Below are 20,576 nucleotides of genomic sequence, written 5' to 3'. Positions count from 1 at the left end.
ATGAACTTTTCACAACAGAAAAGTTTGTGATAGTTCGATTGGAAGGATACATTTATGGTTACTCAACGACACCATTTGGTTCTACTGACACTCGCTGAATATGGTGTAGACTTGTTAAGCAAAGGCAGCGGTTGCATGATCTACACTTGATTAGTTGTTGCTAACTGAATTAACCAAACTTGCACATTTAGTGTATCTCTATCTGTATCCTCATGAAATCAAGTGCTTATCACTATGGACACGACATCTAGTTTTTCATCTTTGAGTGCTTATCAGATTGAAGTGAAGAAAGAAATTCATGTATAAGTACAGCTTTTTAGAGACCGGAATTGAGAGATCAAGAGTAGCAGTTCACTCATAATTTGTAATGTGCTCCTATAAGCAACTTGTTGTACCTTGGATTGACTTTTACTGAATCATTTTTACAGAGGAAGAGGAGGAGGAATTTGGTCGACAGTGAAAATGCAGATTTAGGATTAAATGAGTTCTTGGAAGGAGAATAATACAACAATATCCTTTATCTGTCAAAATTATGGGTCTCATGAAAGATGGTACTGCCAGCGCTGTTCCAGTGACCTTGGATATAGGTAGATCTATCTAACACTGTGAAATGTATAATTTAGGCAAAATAGGCGTTTTAGTCCCTCAACTAACCGAGAGCGCAGCGATACGAACTGTTTTATTAACCTTTAAGGGTGTACTTCTTTACCCACACGACATAAGGCTCACCCGGCCGATCAAAGTTGGATAAGGGGTATCAACCATTCCTAACAAGTCTCAACCGTTGAGAACTCGGCTAACTTGCACGGAGATACACCTAGGTCCACCTGGAACACCTCTAGGCCTCTCTAAAAGTCCCAAATGCCACACATCTAGGATCGTGCCTCAACGGCCAAAACAAACGAGGTAATAGGGGCATCCATACCATTATTGGATATGTGGTAGCACGAAAGTGTTGCTCAAAACTAACGTCATTCAAATATGGGACTTAAATGATTCAAGCAGACTATGTCTCCGAGACTCCTTTGTTGAGATCCTATTACCCTGCCCAAATTACGAATCCATTTTTCCAACGGTAATCATTTGTTCGACAACAAGTGCAACCACTAAAAGAATTGGTGATTGTGAGCCTATCCAACCCTTTTTCTTCCAAGTTATGGACAAAAGCTAAGCATGGCTAAGCAATTAATCAAATTATGTAATTATCCCAACTACTCAAGTGACAGTGATAAGAATATTCAAAACAAGGAAGTAAATGCATAAAAGATAGGTAACCCACAATGCAAACATAATTGCATAACCCACAAGTACCAAGTGATAGGCATAAAGGTAATTCAATTTGTGCGGATAAGGAAACATGCATAGTTGCTTGTCGTGGTTCTCTTCTGGCCCAACAACGACCTCAACTTCGGCCTTGGTCTCAATGTGCACAATGGGCTCACTTTCCGACATCTCAATCACTAAAATGCGTGAATGAATGCATACATTAGAAATGATGCCATCAATGTGAATTTATGAGGTGCATGAGAAATGAATGTCACAATATATATTTAGGATTAAACTATCAACCACAATCATGAAACAAATTGAAGCACCATATTTCAATTATTAAGAAGTGGGCCCTTAAGCAAGCATCAACAAGATTAAATTCATTAAGCGAGCAAATTACATGAAATAAATTACACAGCCATAGAACATCAACCCAAACTCACGAAGAGTTGGATTTGCACTAAGGCTGTGTTTGGTAATGCTTCACTCCCACTCCCAGCAGCTCAAGCTTTAGCTCTACCCAGCTTCAACTCCCTTAGAGTGTGTTTGGTTAGGCTTTTCAACCTGCTTTTGCTTTTGCAAAAGCCAAAAGCCAACCAAAGGGCTTAAACGCCCTAGGTGCTTTTGCCCAAAACAGCTTTCACCGTAGTACAAATGCAAAAGCACATCTCCCCCTGCTTTCAGTGGCTTCTGTGGTAAAAAAATTACCCACCTGCCACTGATTATGAAAAAACGATTCATTCTATCCCACCTCCCGTCCCCATCCCGCCCTATCACACCTCCACCTACAATCCCCATCCTGCCCGCCGCCCCGCCTCTTGCCCCACCCCACCCAGCACTCCTCCCCCCCCTCCTCGCCCCACCCGCCGCCACCCCGCCGCCGCGCCGCCTCAACGCCACGCCACCCCGATGCCGTGCCGCCCCGGCCGCCCTAACATCGCGTCGCCCCGTCGCCACGCCACCCCGACGCGGCGCCACCCCGGCCGCCCGACGTGAGTATTTCACACAAATCTGTGGTTAAGAGTTTCCTAGTATTCTTATGGCCAATCTTATGATTGTGTGGCTGTAGAATTAAGAGTTTAGATATGATATCATATTTGAACAAGCATTTGAGCAAGTATATTTTATCTGTATCAATTCCAACTTAATCATGTTGCATGCAAATTGATTGGAAAATTTTTGTTTGGCTCAAGAATGGGTGACAAGGCAGATTGGGGTGATGTTTTATTGAGGCATTTGTATGATGCATACAAAGAAGAGATAGAAGCTGGGAATAGGCCGTTGGGAATTTTCACTACTACCGGTTGGAAGAATCTTGTATTCAAGTTTGCAGAAAAATCTGGTGATAAACGTACCAAAAAACAATTGAAGAACAAGATAGATGCTTTGAAAAAGGATTATACAGTTTTTATGGAGTTCAAAAATCTTCAACTGGACTTGGATGGGATAAGGCTGAACAAACTGTGGACTGCTCGGATGAATGGTGGGATGAACACCTTGTTGTAAGTGGAATAATCTGACTTTGGTATTTTTCCACTAATATTGGTTATATATTGTGCCTTACTGATTTTATTTTTATTTAATTTTAGAGGTGCAACAATAAAGAGAAAGCAATCAAATGCCCTCATTTGAAGTTCCGGAAACAAAGCCCAAAGTTTCTTGATGATATGCATTATATGTTTGGCAAGGCACATCTTAGTGGGTCTTCTGCATCATGTCCTAGAGATATATCATCTGATGATGCAAGTGATGAGGATGAGGATATAGTACCAAAACCTGTAGAGAATGTTGAGAAGACAAGAAATACAAAAAAAAGGAAATGCAAGGGGGCATCCACTGGTGCTGAGGAGAAGGATGAGAAGAGCCCTTTCTTTCGTTTGTATAAGAGCACTTGTCAGAAGATATAAACTACTGCAGAGAAGATCTCCAAAAGTGTTGAAGCATCATCCGCTCTTCCAACCAACCATGTTCCTACCATAACAATGACTATGAAGATGGTGAAAGAATGTTGGGTGGAAGAAGGAACTGCTCTAATGTATACAGCCACCTCACTTATTGTGAAGCCAGATTTTAGGGAGGTTTTTAGCTCTCTAGAAACAATTGAGGGAAGGCTCGATTTGATTAGGAGGGTGTCAGGGATAGATCCCCTGGGTACCGCAAGGAAGCTATCCGTGAGGAAAAAGAAGTCTAATTACTTTTAGGATTCCATTGTAATCCTATTAGGACTCATACCTTGTAATCTTACTAGGACTCCTACCTTGTAATCCTACTAGGAACCCCATCCCCTGGCATATATAAAGGAGGGTAGGGATACCTAGATTAGCAGAGAACCAGCAGAGAACCAACAGAGAGCAGCCAACAGGCAGCTCAACACCCAAGCGCAGGGCGCAATATACAACACCCCAAAATAGGACGTAGGGTATTACGCTACTCTAGCAGCCCCAACCTGTCGAAATTTGTATCTTGTGTCCTTGCATTCACCTTCAAATTCCAGATCTGGCGATCCCTCACCAAATAAACACCTACCTTAGGGTATCCCTAGGTAGGCCGACGGTAAAAACACCGACAGCTGGCGCCCACCGTGAGGCCGATCGTCGCGATCATTGGGCGAATTTGAAGGACCTCTTCATCAACATCAATCCCCTCAAGGTGGTGGATTGCTACTTCGTACATATGCATCGGCAGATCGATTCATTGAGTTCGAGATCGGATCCTTCAGCGAACGGCTACATCAACCTCGACTACTCAGCTCGACTTCACCTTGCGCTGCAACGTCGATGCACCGCGACCGCCGACCTCGACGACCCGGTTCAACTTCGGCTTGTGCCGCAATGTCCGCGCGCAGCAGCGATGAGTTCGACTACTTTGACTTCGTGAGGAGGCTCGACGACCTGCCGACGATCACTTCGACTTCGTGAGGACGATCAGCGGCCCGCCGACGACTACTTCGACTACTCGTCTCGACTGGAAACTAGTCGAGGGCGAGCCTCACGGCAATGACTACATCAACTACTCGTCTTAACTTGAAAACTAGTCGGAATTGACTCCGACTAGTCGAGCTTCTTCAACAAACCGTCGCAGCTCCATCAATGAGCTCCACGGCTTCGTCGACATTCGTCCACGAATCAAGCTAAGTGACTTATACCTTTTCCGACTTGTTCCTCACAAGATCAACTATCTTTTTGGGTACGCCTCTTGACGGGCATAAAACCCTCGGGAGCTACACCATGATCGACTATCTATCTGTGTACGTCTCTCGACGGGCATTGAAACCCTCCAGAGCTACACTTCGCCGACTACTTATCCATGTACATCTCTCGATGGGCATGAAACCCTCCAGAGCTACACTTCGCCGACTACTTATCTGTGTACGACTCTCGATGGGCATTGAAACCCTCCAGAGCTACACTTCGTCGACTACCTTTTGCGCACTGCGCATCCACTCTGTCGCATGATGACTACTTTCTGCTCGTTGTCTCCTCTTAACGGTCGCTAATCAACTCGAGTAGCAAATGCCTTAATCCGTGAAATCTCGAGTCTCCAATCATGACCTAAGCGACCCATCTTGTACGAGCGAAGACAAGAGAACTAAGTGACTCGTACATGCTATGGGCGACGGCTAAACTGGGACCGGGTGAACGTAAAGGGTGGACTACTTAGGAGATTTAAATGGCCTAAAAAAGAGCTCGACACAGCAATTTTTACATCGAATAAATTTTGGTATCTTCACATTATTACTAAGTACTACTCGGTATCTTCGCATTATGCTACATAATGTATGCATTGTCTTTTTTCAGATCAAGCTTCGGCAACAACCCTCCAGGCAGCACGGTGTGCTATCACAGTTCCGCTAGTTCCCAGGCTCAGGGGCTGGGCGATGCACACTACTCGACACGGCTCCTTCGGCCTACCTGGCTCGTAAGCTCGGGGGCTGGACGCCGCAAAACTACTCGAAGACGACTCATATGAAGACTGAGAGTGCAGAAGAAACCCTAAGTTACCACGCGGTTAAATAAACCAGCGGGAGGCTAAGAGTTTTTCTCGGGATTTCAGAGTAACACCAATGCCACGATTCTTGGATCCTTTTTCTGAACCTAAGGGTTTTGGATTCAAGGCTCGGGGGCTGCAGGATACGTGTCATCAACTACTTATTTTTTGAATGTATTCGAAGAGTAAGTAAGAAAGATTCAAGACTAATGTAACCCTCAGCCTGATTCTTCGATTCAACCTAAGGCTCGGGGGCTACTCCATATGGAGTGCGATTTTCCATCGCACCCCATACAAAAGAAGACTTGAAGCTATTCGGGGCATGAGCACCTCATAGCCTCGATGCAACCAAGAAAGTACTCAAAGAAGACCTTCAAGAGGGAGTTTCAGAAGAAGTCGAAGACTACTTCTGAAGTACTCGAAATACCTGCAGTACTCGGCTATGAAGAACTCGGGGGCTTGTCAGGGATAGATCCCCTGGGTACCGTAAGGAAGCTACCCGTGAGGAAAAAGAAGTCTGATTCCTATTAGGATTCCACTGTAATTCTATTAGAACTCATACCTTGTAATCCTACTAGGACTCCTACCTTGTAATCCTACTAGGAACCCCGTCCCCTGGCATATATAAATGAGGGCAGGGATACCTAGATAAGCAGAGAACCAACAGAGAGCAGCCAACAAGCAGCTCAACACCCAAGCGCAGGGCGCAATATACAACACCCCAAAATAGGACGTAGAGTATTACGCTACTCTAGCGGCCCGAACCTGTCTAAATTTGTGTCTTATGTCCTTACGTTCACCTTCAAGTTCCAGATCCGGTGATCCCTCACCAAATAAACACCTACCTTAGGGTATCCCTAAGTAGGCCGACGGTAAAAACACTGATAGAGGGAGCATGATGGACGCCAGTGATATCTTATTTTCATGTTTTAATGTTTTAATGATTCAAAGATCTGAACCAATTTGGCTTGTAAAATACTAGTTTTTATTATTATGTTATTATTATGTTGTGTTGAACCAAAAATATTGTTGTTCTTCTATAGATGGATGGAAAATTAGCAGATGTTGCCAAAGAAGGGAAGGGATTGTTGATGCTAACTGAACTAGCCCAACATGCTGCTATTATGGGAGAAATGGGGGAGTTGTACAATGAACGGTATTTGCACAAAGGTGATTATAGAGAAATGACAGAAACTGAAATTCAATGGGTGATGAGGTGCATGGGTCGTCCAACGTATTTTTATAAGATGTTTCGGAGGAGCGTCGAGATTTTTTGACACTTTATGACTTGCTAGTCTCTACCAACGGATTGACCTCTACAAACAATGTTTCATCCATTGAGTAATTGGCGATGTTCTTGTGGATTGTCGGAGAACCACAATCATTTTCACAAGCTGAAAATCATTTCGCTCGGTCGCTTTGGACAGTTCACATGAAGTTTCATGAAGTGCTGAACTGTATGCGCAAGTTAGGTAAAGATAATGTTATTCCGAGAGATCCTAGTTTTTCTACAGACCATGCACCCCTACAGACCATGCAAGGGTGAAAGAGAACCGTTTTTGGCCATACTTTTTATATGTAAAAGTGGTAGTGCCAGCGGACGAAGTGGTTAACCATACATGTCGTCACGGATATACATCTCAGAATGTGGTAGCAATTTGTGACTTTAACATAAGGTTCACCTTTATTGTTGCTGGTTGACCAGGTGCTGCATATGACACGCGTATCCTCAATCATGTATTGGTAAATTTTCCTTCATTTCCCATGCCTCCTAAAAATATGCATGGTACATCATTTTCTTCATTTCACGTTAGTTTAGTTGTACTTGTATTATTTATTTTGCCTCACTTGCTTACTTTTATAAGAAAATATTATCTCGTGGATTCGGGTTATCCAAACCGAATAGGGTATCTTGCACCTTACAAAGGAAGCATATATCACATACTTGAATTTCGACATCATACAGGCCCTCCTCAAGGAAAGTATGAGGTGTCCAATTTCTTGCATTCGTCCCTTCGAAATGTGATTGAAAAGTCTTTTGGAGTCTCGAAGTAGAAGTGGTGTATTTTGAAGAGCATGCCAAGTTTCTCATCTCGTACTCAGAAGCATATAATTATGGATTATTTTGTTTTGCATAATTTTATTTGTGATAGCAATTTGCGTGACAAAGAGTTTGAGAGATGTGATGCTGATGAGCAGTACTTGGTACCATCTATAAGTAGCATGGCATAAACACAAGAACATGGGAGTGAAGATGTAGAGAATGAGAATATCATGAATACCATTCGTGACAAGATCGCTGATGATTTGGTTAGTACGAGAGCAAGATAGTTACGTTGACATATATCATAATTTTATATGAGCCATTTATCTTGTGTAATTGTTACAGTTCTATTTATGTGGACCATATGGATAAAAAATTTAGAAAATTTAATATTTTTCTTTCCAAAAGATACATTTACAAAAGATACATTTACATGCGAAATAGTGAACATATTAAATAATATTTGTACAAGTATTTTGGTATACAGACAGTTCCACAAACCTTCAGGGGTGCTACAAGTATTTCACCCACAGCATACAGTTTTCTACAGGTCAACCAAATGGTCCTCTACTTTTCCCACGCAGTCTTTTTTCACAGCCCACAGCTCACAGCAGTTTTTTCAAAAATCACATCCAAACCAAACACAATCTTGAACTCTCCCCGTGTGAAATCGCTGTTTTGTAGAGATTTTTCTCGCTCCAGCTCCATGCGTGCCCGAAAGCGGAGGTGGTTTACGCCACTCGCGACAAGCGGCTGCTCATCCGCCCATCGATGAGATGCTAGTACACACTCCACCCATCGACTAGCACTCCGACGAGCGCAGCGTGAGGCGGGACGCTGGAGCAGCGAGGAGGCACAGACTGCCTGGATCGGATCTCAGCGGGAGTGCAGCACCGGCATCGCGGGCAGGCCGGAGGCATGTTACTAGTTGGTGAGTGGGGAGCCCGGTACCTGCGAGCGGTGTAGGTGGATTGCGACGAGTGGAGAGCGCAGTACCTGTTAGCGGCTGGTGCTGGCTGGGAGGTGGATTGCGGTGGGGTTAGGAGCGCCAGAGACACGGAGAAGTGGACCCGGGGTGCCCAATTTTTTTCCGAATCGCTCCGAGCGATTCTTCAAGGAAGCAGCTGCCAATACCGCTGTTTGTTAGCGCTCTGCGAGAATCCGATGAAGCCAAACAGAGCGCAGCGCTACCAAACAGGGCCTAAAAATAATTTCATATAATTAATTATAAATAAAACATGTCTCAGCTCCTCTAAACAATGTAAATAACAAAAGATATGCATAACAGTGAAAATAAATTCAAGAAAACTATCATTGCAACTATACAGCAAAATAAAGTCAATGGAAGTGGTTTTACATTTTTATCACCCTTGAAATAATAGTTATGAATTGTACTAATTTCATACAGCAAGTAAAACATTAAATTCAAATCCCAACAAACATGAAATGCCCAGGACAACAAGATACACCATGAGAAAAAGCATTACAAGAGGAATCTAACAAACTACTTTCAACATTTTTGAAGCAGTGTACAATTTTATTAGGCAATTAACTCACTTTTACATAAACAAAGTATAATTAAATCTCTACTATTATCGAAGCAAGCAATGATTTTTTAGTCCATCAATCGAAGTCTTAATCGGAACCCGGGTAATCGACTCATGTTTCAGTTTTAATCAAAATTCTACTTAATCGGAGTTTGTCTTATAGCTGCACTTCGTTTAATCGAGTTTCATCCAGACACACATCCCTCGCGCGCCAGCTCCATATAAGCGGACACAGCCACCAAAGATCCTACCAACCAAACCCCGCATATGTACGTGCTGAACCATTGAGATGGGAATGTGCTTCCTCAAAGCTGGCATGCGAGTAGTGGATGGCCACCGGTGCTTAGTGATGCACGATATCTTCGAGAAGGGGTATCTCATCCTTGCGTGGCGGTGGTCGCGCCTCATTCGATAATGTATATATTGTTTTGTCAGTCGTAGCACACCTGCGTATTTGCTAGTAACTATAATAGAAATATGATGACAACATGCATTTTTGCAAGATAGGTCACGACACATGTAACCTAGCAAAACAAGTCCTAAAATCTTTGGAGCCCTACAGAAATTTCTACACACAATTTCTCAAGTATTCTAAACAACAAAAACTATTTTCCAACTTTCCTTTCTTTTAAACCCCGGCCAAAAAATTCTTTTACGCACCCTAAACCTATCCAAGGGGGCCGACCAGTAGCCCAGGGTCAGCGCAGGGAAGGCAAGTCAAGGCCACACGCATCAGCCTTGACCGTGGCCGTGGTGCGCGCGTGGTGTGGCCGACCGCAGCGCGGCAGGACAGGACCGGCGGCAAGGGCAGCGAGGCGGCAACGGGCACGCGTAAGGGGTGGGTCGTGAGGCGGCAATGCTCCCCGATGTGCCTAGCATTGGAGGAACGTTGGCGACAAAGCAAACCACGACGAGTGGTGGCTTCCACCGGAGACCCTGCGCCACGGGGAAAAAGGAAGGGAATAGTGCTGGGGGCACGAGGGGGAGGTGCGAGGGAGCTGCGACGCGTGTGGAATTGCGATAGAGCTCACCGATGCGACAGATTTATAGCAGCCGGTGGCAGATAAGAGAGGTGGCGGCAGTGGAAGAGAGAGCGGCTAGCTAGGGTTAAGAGCTCGGGGCCAGCGAGGGTATTTGAAGGCGGAGCGGGGGCAGGGCAGCGCGGCCATTCCGCGTGCCTATGGCCACTTTGGCTCAGCCAGCAGCCGCCAGCGTGGCGAGTGCCTCCTGCGCTGCCCAACCGGTGCATGAGGAGGTAGGGGGAGGCGGGTGGTGCGGCTGATGAGCGGCCTAGCTGACGAGTGGGCTCGGGGAGAGGGTAAAATAGGATCAAACTTTGAAATTCAAAACAACTGGTTTGAAAATTACCACTGGCAAGATAAATTCACAAGGAATACCCTACGACTTCAAACACTAAAAAAAGGATCACCGATTTGGTCACAACAAAAAGAACAAATAAACAGCCTATTTAAGAACTTGCAAGAATTTAATGCCTAGCATTAAACACCCAAAAATTCAGCAAAATATTATTAATCATATTTTTGTATCTAGTATTTAAATAAATTTTTGGAGGTGCAGTTGCTTGGCAAATTTTCATGTTACTTCATACACTCACATTCAAACAATAAGCAAAATTCCAAAAACATTATGGATATGTATCCCTTGATGCTTTGTTATGCCAAAATAATGTTCATGATGCTCATGATTAATAGCTAGGCGCATTTTAACTGGGGTCGTGACATACGGTGGGGATGGACCGTGGTGGTGGCAGCTGGGATGGGGATAAAGGGGGCTGTTGTTGAAGAAGAGGGGGCGGTGGCAGTACATCGAGGAGGAATTCGGGTCGCTCGGGACAAGGCGACGACGGCGGTAGTAGCAGAAGACCCAGCGCCAATATCAACGAAAAAGCGGCGGTTCGACGAGATTGACGCCAGATCGCATCTTAGAGCCTGGTGCTGCGTCTGGTGCTGTACTGCTGTGGAGGAAGTGGAAACAACTCGACGCTACAGATTTGGATGTCGTAGTAGCTCTGGTGGCCCAATGAAGCACGAGATGGTCCGGGAGAACTGATAGATTACTGTTGCCCCAATGATCTAGACTGCAGCAATGCTGCATAATATGGAGCTGGAGATGACAGATGAGACGGAGGTTCTGGGAGAGCGGAGTTTTCTTTCAGCGAGAGCAGTTAGAGGCGGAGGAAAAGGCTGGTGCTAATGGTGTAGTAGACAACTGCCTTGCAGATGGACAAAACATAAACCTTCTGCTTCACGTTGATACGCAATTGGTCAAACCCAATGCCGTTTTTATGTATTTATCAGAAACGGTTTTATGTAAAACCGTTCGCTTTTTTATTTGGATGAAAATGGTCAAATTCTACACTTGTGTGGGGCTCCTGTTTTACTTGTTTCATTTTCATGTGGCATGTACCACTACCGGAGAACCACGCTTTGCCGAGTGTAAAATTCTTTGCCGAGTGCACTATTTCGAGCACTCGGCAACTCTTTGCCGAGTGTCGGGCACTCGGCAAAGAAAAACACTAGGCAAACAAAATATTTGCCGAGTGTTCTTTTTGGACACTCGGCAAAGGTGTTTATTTGCCGAGTGCTTTTCTTTGGCACTCGGCAAAATATATTTATTTTTTTTCTTTTTTGCTCTCAAACTTTTTCTGTTGTGATGTTATATTATCTTTAACTACATATGCAAATTTGGCTCATTACTCGAACTGTTTGCTGTATTTAGTCAATTAATTTCATTTGATTAAATTTCTTGCGATAATTGAAATATGAACTGCAAGCCATGGGAAGAATGGAAAAAATGAATGGAAAAATGATATTCTTGTTATTGAGCCTACTTTGACACCTTATCCACGAGAGGACTAGAAAATTTCAAACATCTTGATCACGAAGCATGACAACGAACTTGTGCTCCAATTGTTTTTTAATTATATAAAAAGTAAATGTGGTTAGAAAATTATGAAACTTGCCGAGATGTCATGATACCATATGGAAAGACTATGATAAAAATTTAAAAATGTTTCATGAAAATTTGTCAGGAACTTGCTTAACACCTAATCCGCCTTCATATCAAATTATGAAACTTGTTTGGACATGTTTCATTTGTAAGCATCGTATATTACAAATTTTACGAAACCTTGTCAAATTTTTATCACAGCCTCCCCATATGATGTCATGACATCTCGACAAGTTTCATAATTTTCTAACCACATTTGTTTTTTATACAATTTAAAAACAACTGGACCGCAAAGTTTGTGTTCAAGTTTTGTGAACAAGATGTTTGAATTTTCTGGTGTGTTCGTGGATACGGTGTCAACGTGTGCTCAATAACATGAATACCATTTTTCCATTTAATTGTTTCCATTCTTTGAATGACTTGCAGTTCAAATTTCAATTATCCTTAGAAATTCAATTAAATGAAATAAATTTACTAAATATAGCGAACACTTCGAGTAATGAGTCCAAATTGCATATGTAGTTCCAAATAATATAGGATTATAAAAAAAAAGTTTGATGATAAAAAGAAAAAAAATAAATCTATTTTGCCGAGTGTCAAAAAAAAGCACTCGGCAAAGAATGCCTTTACCGAGTGCCATAAAAAAACGCTCGGCAAATAAATGGCGGGAGCGGGTGAAATTTTGGAACGAACCGGCGGGAGGGACCGAAAAAATCTCCTTTTACTTGTTCCACTCCCGGCCCACGCATCCTCTCGTCCTCCTCCCTCTTCCCTCCTCTCTCTCTCTCTCTCTCTCTCTCTCTCTCTCTCTGGTCGACGGTGACAGTGACCCTCCCTAGGGCTCGGCGGCGGCGGCACGGCCCGGGGCGCGGTGGCGGCGGCCCTCCCCGGGCGCGGTGGCAGCGCGGCACGCCCTCCTCGGGGCGCAGGTGCGGCGGCCCTCCCTCACCTGGCCGGCGGCGCGGCCCTCCCCTGGGCGCGGCCCTCCCTCCCCTGGCTGGCGGTGCGACAGCGACCAGCGGCGGCTGTTTTTTTTTTTATTTTTTAAACGGGCCTTTGCCGAGTGCGGAAAAGGCGCTCGGCAAGATCTTTGCCGAGTGTCCGAAATAAGGCACCTGGCAAAGAGCTCTTTGCCGACAAATTCTTTACCGGGTGCTCTTTGCTGAGTGCTACACTCGGCAAAGGTTTTGCCGAGTGTTTTTCAGGCTTTGCCGAGTGTCCTGGACACTCGGCAAAGCGTAGCTCTCCGGTAGTGTACGTAGGATATGCAACTGCTTTGTTGAAAATGCATTGTCTAGTTATTTGATTATTATTATGTAATCCTTGGGCATTGTAGACTTCTAACGAACCATAAAAACAAGCATGGAAAAATAGATCAAAGTGAAAGTGTATATGGCCAGGAGATAATCCATTGATTGAATAGAGAGGCGATCCTCCTACACATATATAGGCAAGGAACCTTAGTATGATGGCTTATAGAATCGGAACCAATCACGGGATCCTTGCCTATCAAGCAATCCTATGGCCGGGCACACAGCCTATGGCAGGTGCAGCCACGCGCCTAACGCCCACAGAGCCTTCTTCCTAACCAAGCCCCAAATTACCATGCTAACACAAAGATCTTGAAGGGTTATTCACATGGCTAATAATTTGAACTTTGTAAACATAGTAGTGGACTTATTAAATTTGTTCATTTCAGAAGTTGACAATATCAAGAACACTTGCTTTTGGACTAATAGATGGCTAGGTGGCCAAAGTATAGAACAGCCCTTCCCTAATCTGTTTGGTGCAGTGGCTGCCAGAGCAAGGAAAAGAAAAGTGCATGATGCTCTCAACAATAGGAAATGGGTCTCTAACATAAGAGGTGCACACACAGTAAATGTCCTAACTGAATATATTCATTTGTGGGAGCTGCTATCAAATGTTGAGCTAAAGCCAGATGTAGAAGATATTCATATATGGCAATTCTCCACTTGTGGCCAGTACACCACAAAATCTGCATATGAAGCTCTATTTATTGGAGCTGTTCAGTTTAAACCATGGGAGAGAATTTGGAAGAGTTGGGCCACTGGCAAGTGTTAAGTTTTTCATGTGGATACTTGCACACAAAAGATGCTGGGCAGCAGACCGGCTGGCAAGAAAAGGGTTACCTCATCATGATGTTTGCCACTTTGTGACCAGGTTCAGGAAACAATTGACCATCTCTTGCTCTCTTGTGTTTTTGCCCGCCAGATGTGGTTCATTATTCTACAGAAATTTGCCCTACAAATACTGGCTCCAAACCTAGATGATGTAAATTTTGATGATTGGTGGGCCAATGCAAGTGGAAGGGTCTATGGTCTCATCCTAAATGGGTTGAACTCCATCATAATTCTGGGAGCCTGGAATTTGTGGAATCACTGCAATCGGTGTGTGTTTGATTGCACTTCACCTAGTATCACTAGCATCATCTCGACTAACATTGAAGATCCGCAACAGTGGTCTATGGCTGGGGCTAGAGGAGTTTCTTACCTCCTCACCCTAGCGCCTAGGGCCAGTTAGTGGTTGGTCTAGTCCTGGTCCTGTTATTCTTTTGGAAGAAAGAGTCAGTGTGTTTGTATCTGGGGGTTACAGCTCCTTTATATCTGTAACTTCGGGGGGATAAAAAACCCCCTCCCTTCGCAGTTCTCCTGCGCGTTCAGAAAAAAAAATTTGTTCATAACGTGTTTTTGTATGGTGTTCTGGAGGAGGATGTCTATCACATTATCTTGTTCTGCCGATGTTAATGCCGATGTTAAGGTCATTGTTCCACCTCGCTCTTGCAATAAGGTAGCTCATAAGCTTGCTAGTGTTGGAGCGAGTCTCAAACGGGGAGCAGTAGTTAATGGAAGTTCTTTCCGACTCAAAGAAAAAGAATTGTAGACTTAATTTTTTGCAACAACTATCTGCACGAAGATGATGACATTTGTACTAAGACTGTTACCCATTATCACCAGGAATTACAGATCTAGACATTCTTACTAAGAGATGTTACCACCAAGAATTACAGACCTAGCACGAAGTCAGCAGTACACTTGACAATAGGAGTCCTGATGCTATTAACACATACGAGTCCAACTTTCCAAGAGTCCAACCTTGTCTACCTCCAGACGTTCAATCCTTTAGTCCAGGGTTAGATGCACATTCCTTCTGTCAATCATTTCTGAAGTTCTACGCATCAATAGTCTACATTCAGTTCCAATCACATTCCTTCTGTCAATCATTTCCACTTGTCATCAAAACACATATGCTACAGAAAGTCAGGAAGCCCTACTCCCTTCACCCTTTCCATCGCATAAAGCACTCCTCATGAGGTTGAGAATTTCATTGGCATGCGACACACGTGATTGCAGCTCTTCCTTGTCTTTCATGAGCACTGCAGCCTCTTCTTTGAGGCGGTTCACCTCTGTGCATTTTTGGACCAAGGATCCTTGGATTGACTCATTCTGCTCACTCAGCTCATCGATCATCTTCTTCTGGTCTGCGTGCGAAAGGACACATATTAGTACTAGCCTAATGAAAAATTAAAATTAAAAAACCAGAGAAAATTTTACTACCTCTGATCTCATCTTTCAGCTTTGTATTTTCTTCTATTCTTTTTAATGCCTCCTGCTCGGCTTTCCTCATCGTGTCTGTTAAGAGCATTTTGTTTTCTTCGAGGTCTAACAGAAAAAAAAAAAGAAGAAAAGGAGATAATGAGTTGTGGTAATCCATCATGTAGTGTGCATTGTAAAATTGTGTTTGTGTCCTTACCTTTCACTTGTTGTTCCAGCATTATGTGCTCATCCTTCAGACGCTTGTTCTCCATGACCAGCTTCTTTGCTTGTTCTAAAAGCTCAGACAAGGTCTTCTCGCTCAAAGACACATACTATAGAGAAGGTAACATATGAGGAATGGATATGTTCAATCATAATATCAAGTCTTGCACAATAATCTTACAAGTTTCTTGGCGTATCGGCTATATACAAAATTAAACCCACCACTAAATAAAATTTAAGAAGACTCTTCAGTTGAACTCGACACTATGTCTCAGTTGACAAGAACTCTACGGCAATGTTCAATGCTAATATATCTGAGGCTCAGTGCAAACTATTGCTGAATAGTCAGGCTCCTAATGAAATTACTGCTGCGGTCTGAAAGTTGAACAATAGAATTAAGCAGTGAAAACTGAGCAGCGCTTGGGTTCTAATAACAAGTGCAATGTCAGTTGAAGATACCTGAATCTATGGAAAACCATTAATGCAATGCAATTGCAGCAAGGGGAGGATTGCTTTCTCATGAAATGGAATCCAAGACAACTATCAGCTTGCTCAGCTTATTAAGCCTTCTTTCGACCTAGGGACTGCAAAATGGAACTTCTTGTGTGCCAAAATGTTATGGAAGAGTTGGACACCTTTAAAATGTGAACTATTTTTATGACCAGCTCTGCAGAAAGGAATTTGGACAATGAACAGTCTGGTGCACATAGATATTAATACAGAGGATGGTAAATGAGTTTTGTTTGTGTGTTTGTGTGTGACAAATTTGATTGCGTATGTGAGAAAGCAGTGGCAGAGCTACAGGGTATAGTAAATGAATTATGTTTATGTGTGACAGGTTTGGTTGTGTTTATGTGTGACAGCACAAAAAGCTTATCAAGGCGCAACCGTAGAGTGATGGACTCTAGGGGTCAATGAAACCCATGTAACCAGTCCGGGTTCGAAGCTGAGGTATTCTTCTATAAGATGAAATCAGAAAGACATCTCTCCATCTGGTCGGATTTTTTTGGTGAGTGTTTGTGTCTGTCACAGCAGTGGCAAGCTAGGTAGATTACTCTTTGACAAATTCATTCCTTAAAACGAAGTGATTTCTTGAGTAAACAAAATAAAGAATGAGGAGTGGCATGGGCCACTTCGGTCTGGCTTAAGCTCCACCCCTGTGTGACAGATTTGATTTCAAAAATATTCAGGACAGCAAACTCGATTCCTTTGTGGCAAGTGTATAAGGCATCGTGTTGATTATATGATTCCTGAAAACACTATTGTTTCTATCTTCCTTAGCCCACCTAGGCGATAAGGCGGTGGTGGCTTGCCTCGCCTCGCCTTAACGCTTTAAAAACCATGAAAGAAACAGCAAACCTTTTTGCATGCTCTTGTGGAAAGGGGGCATGAAGAAGGTCTAGTGAGTTTGCACTTACTTCCCTCTGAACTTTCTGCATCCTCTCCCATATCGCCTCATTGTTTATTTCCTCTAAATTAGGTACCGGAATGAAAGCTGATTCCTCAATGGCTTCCTGGCGTTGAACTCTCTCAGCAATAGATTGTGCAGGATCGACCTCTTTGGGAGGAGAATCCCTAACATACTGGTCAAGGAGTACATTCGACACAGAGTCCTCAGCCACCTTATTCTGGTCGATCACATTAGCGAGTATGAACAGCGCACTCTTCTCTCCCTTTTCCACCGAAGATGCAGGTGAGGGTCGAGCCGATTTTGGTGACTGTGGAAGCAGGGCCACTGCTGCCTCTTTTCCCAAGGAAGTCCCTTTTATGCAACCAGTGTCCAAAGTTGACATCCTGCGTGAATGTTTCAGTCAAAACTCTAAAGACATGGTTTTTGTGCATGAATATGTTTCAAGATCTACCTGGTCTTTGCCATAATGGAAATAAATGAGTATTTTGCTTTTCTCTGAGAACCAGAAGGGGAGGCAAAAACCTTTCTTTTACCACCAATGATTGAGGAAATAGGCTTCACCAGCGATACTCTTTTCCCCCTTTCAGTCTCAGCAGGTTTCTCTATTGATTTCTGCTCGACACCCCGGTTTGGAGAAGATGCAGTTGTCATAGTTGTTCTAGCTTCTAGAATCTCCTCATCTTCTAGATCTGAATGGTCTCGAAGTGGGGAAGAGTCAATTTCAGGAGGTGGAGATCCTACAACCTTCCTAGGAACAGCAGATTGCCTTGTGTATCTTCGTGGGGAGGCTGGGGCAAGAGGTTTATATGATGAAGATTCCCTAATCGTTCTTGGAGCTCTCAACTCCTCAACTGCTTTCTTCTTGACTTTGAGAGTCGACAGGACATGCAGCAAGTCCTGTAAATTGGTCCAGCTGTAAGTAAAGCATTAACAAATTCCCTTTACAGGATTACTGCAGTACTTACGAGATGTTGATTGGCTCGCTCATCAGCTGATGCTCTAATAAGGCTGGTTGGAACATTATGTTTCCTTGGGGGCTCCTTCTGCCCAGTCTTCTTAAGATCTAGAAGGTAGCTTAGCTTGCTCTCAATGTCTTCCTCAGAAAGGTCTACATAAGAAAAACAAAAAACATGAGACACTCAACTAAATACAAAATCTTTATTCGTGCTAAATTGAGGGTCCTCCAAGAGCTCTCACTAGTCCTTGATGGAGAAACTAGGAATTCCTATATTAGCCTACAAAGGAAAAAGCTCTAAATTCCCATAGTAAAAGCAAATGCATAAAAACATTCATAACTAGATTTGAAAACAGTGTGGTCAGCCAGATCTGAACTAGACACATTTAGGCCTTCTTAGCTATTCAGATGCTAACTGTAAACAAATTAACAAAAGCAAATGTAACATCAAGCAACTAGATCTATTAAACATTGGATTAAAATGTAAAGTCCATATCAACTACAGTTTTGTGTTGCAATAGATCTCTGCTATTAATACTCAACCTGTTAACTCAGCAAAAGAGCAACTCAACCAATATAACAACTAAAACATCGAACAACTATTGTCATGCAACCTTCTTTAGATCCAGCTATAAACTTAATGCTAAAATACGAACAGAGCCTCCATGGAAAAGTACATTTATTTATTGCATTTCTTAAATAAATACAAAATTTTCATTATGGCTGACTGTCTTGGAGTTGCAATGCATCAAAAAAAATCTTATTATCTTCCTTCCGGCCACAAGTCATTTTGTGGTGCTTGCATGCAACTACTAAAACAATATTAACCATTGATATCCTTTCTAAGCACTAACTGGAGACTCCCCTGAGGGCTCTCATGCTTATTACTAGATGAGAAACTTAATGAGAAATATGGAAATATAGCTACAAATTACCACATCAATACTTGAATAAAGGATAAAAGAACAAATGATGAGCGTGCAGTTCTTTAATGGTTCACATTACCTTTAAAATTATATCCGCAGTTCAATCAAAGTCATCAAACATAAAAAGAAAAAAGTCGGTCTAAAACTGATGATACATAATGGCAAATCTAGTAAAAGTAGCATATGCACCTTTATCCGAATCCCTGGTGGGATCTGTTGGACCAATGTAGTTGCATGCCAAATGAGCCCTTCGGCGCAAAGGGCTAATCCGGTGCTTAAGGAAGTCGTGGACGATGTCTACACCAGTCAAGCCTTGGTTGCTCAGCTCCCCAATTTGGACAACCTGCTTCTCCTGTTCAGGGGACAGATGCAACACATCCTTCCAATTGTTTGTCTCCTTCAGTGCATCACCCCTGAAGGTCAATCTGCAGCTCTGCGGTGTCTTTGCATAAAACCACAGACAAGTCCACACAAACTGTGAGGCCTTCAAGTAGTACACAGGATAGTTCCTCTTCATCTTGTCCCTCAATCGGAAGTAGACACCCCCGAGTGTAGTTGTTTCTCCTTTCTTATTGTGATAGAGCCTGTAGAAGTGCGCGAATACCTCCACCGTCGGTGGCACACCCAAGTAGGCCTCACACAGGTGGGCGAAGATGCTCAGCGCGGTAATCGAGTTGGGGGTCAGGTGAGACCACTCGATGCCGTAGTGCCCGAGCACGCTGACCAGGAAATCGCTCGCATCCATCCTCAGGCCGCACATTATGTGCGTTAGGGATAAGATCACAAACTGGTCCTCCATGGCGGACGGCAACGGAGCCTCATCTTTGGCGGGCGCTCGCCATTCGACCAGCTCGCCTGGACGGAAGACGTCGGCCGCCGTCCACTTCTGTATAGATTCTTCGCTGCACACCGCCTTGCCCCATTCATGATTCACCATGCTTGGAAGAGATTCTGAGGGAGAAGACGACAGGTGAGGAGACCGGTGTTGAGGAATGGGGGGAAACAACGGCGCGGCGCAGGAAAAAGAAAATCGTGACGAAATGGCAGTCATGAATCTCACCCGTGGTCGCCGCCGTCTGATCTACCTCGCCGCCGGCCGCCACCGGGGATGGCTCCCCCACTCTACTCCCCTCCATCCTTCCTCAGAATCAGAGGAGAAGGCGGTGCAGCTCTGCTCTGGTCTTCGCCGTGGCCGCGCGCGGACTGAGAGTAGATAAGGCTGCTCGGTACAGCTCGCTTTGGATTCTAGAGGCCGCCGCCGCCGCCGCACAGGTGTGGAAGGGAGAGGGAGACAGAGGGGGGAGAACCCAAAAAGCCTCACCGGGTTTCTCTCCCCCCTCGATCGATGTTCAGCAGGCAGGCTGCCGCAGGGGAGCAGGGCACCAGTGTTTAGGCGTTACAGCTTCAGGTAGGTAGCAGGTTGGGGAAAATAGATCCCCTCATTCAACTTAATACTAGCCATATATCTTTTGTTAAGATAAAGTGGCAAATGATAATTGCTTTATTAATATACTACATATGTGATACATTACGTAACACAAAACTATAATCATAAGTAAGTATTTTTTTCTAAATGTTATAACAAAAGATGCAATATCAGCTTTGTTCTTATAAATTACATAATGATGGATTAATCTTTTATCTAAGTCTTGTTGCACCAAATAATTTAGCTTCATGTCTCTATCTATTTC

At 43.7% G+C, this 20,576-nt stretch overlaps 1 protein-coding gene across 3 annotated transcripts; it reads right to left on the bottom strand.

Annotated features, from left to right (window-relative positions):
- Positions 1-14,720: 14,720 nt before the first annotated feature.
- Positions 14,721-20,310, bottom strand: LOC112899921. Of its 3 annotated transcripts, XM_025968579.1 has the most exons (8): positions 19,946-20,307; positions 19,075-19,836; positions 17,970-18,112; positions 17,456-17,901; positions 17,012-17,387; positions 15,589-15,703; positions 15,393-15,497; positions 14,721-15,316 (listed from the first exon to the last, which is right to left on the bottom strand). In XM_025968579.1, the coding sequence occupies exons 1-8, from the start codon at positions 20,019-20,021 to the stop codon at positions 15,096-15,098; spliced, it is 2,244 nt and encodes a 747-aa protein (XP_025824364.1). In that variant the 5' UTR covers positions 20,022-20,307; the 3' UTR covers positions 14,721-15,095. The 3 variants fall into 3 exon arrangements, 1 of the variants encoding a protein (XP_025824364.1); XR_003230130.1 differs by lacking the exon at positions 14,721-15,316 and having other exon boundaries at positions 15,429-15,497; positions 16,953-17,387; positions 19,946-20,310; XR_003230129.1 differs by lacking the exons at positions 14,721-15,316; positions 15,393-15,497 and adding an exon at positions 16,053-16,260 and having other exon boundaries at positions 16,953-17,387; positions 19,946-20,310.
- Positions 20,311-20,576: the final 266 nt, after the last annotated feature.

The sequence above is a fragment of the Panicum hallii genome, chromosome 7 (assembly GCF_002211085.1).
Source record: "Panicum hallii strain FIL2 chromosome 7, PHallii_v3.1, whole genome shotgun sequence".
Lineage (NCBI taxonomy): Eukaryota > Viridiplantae > Streptophyta > Magnoliopsida > Poales > Poaceae > Panicum > Panicum hallii.
This window is presented reverse-complemented; position numbering and strand designations above follow the sequence as displayed.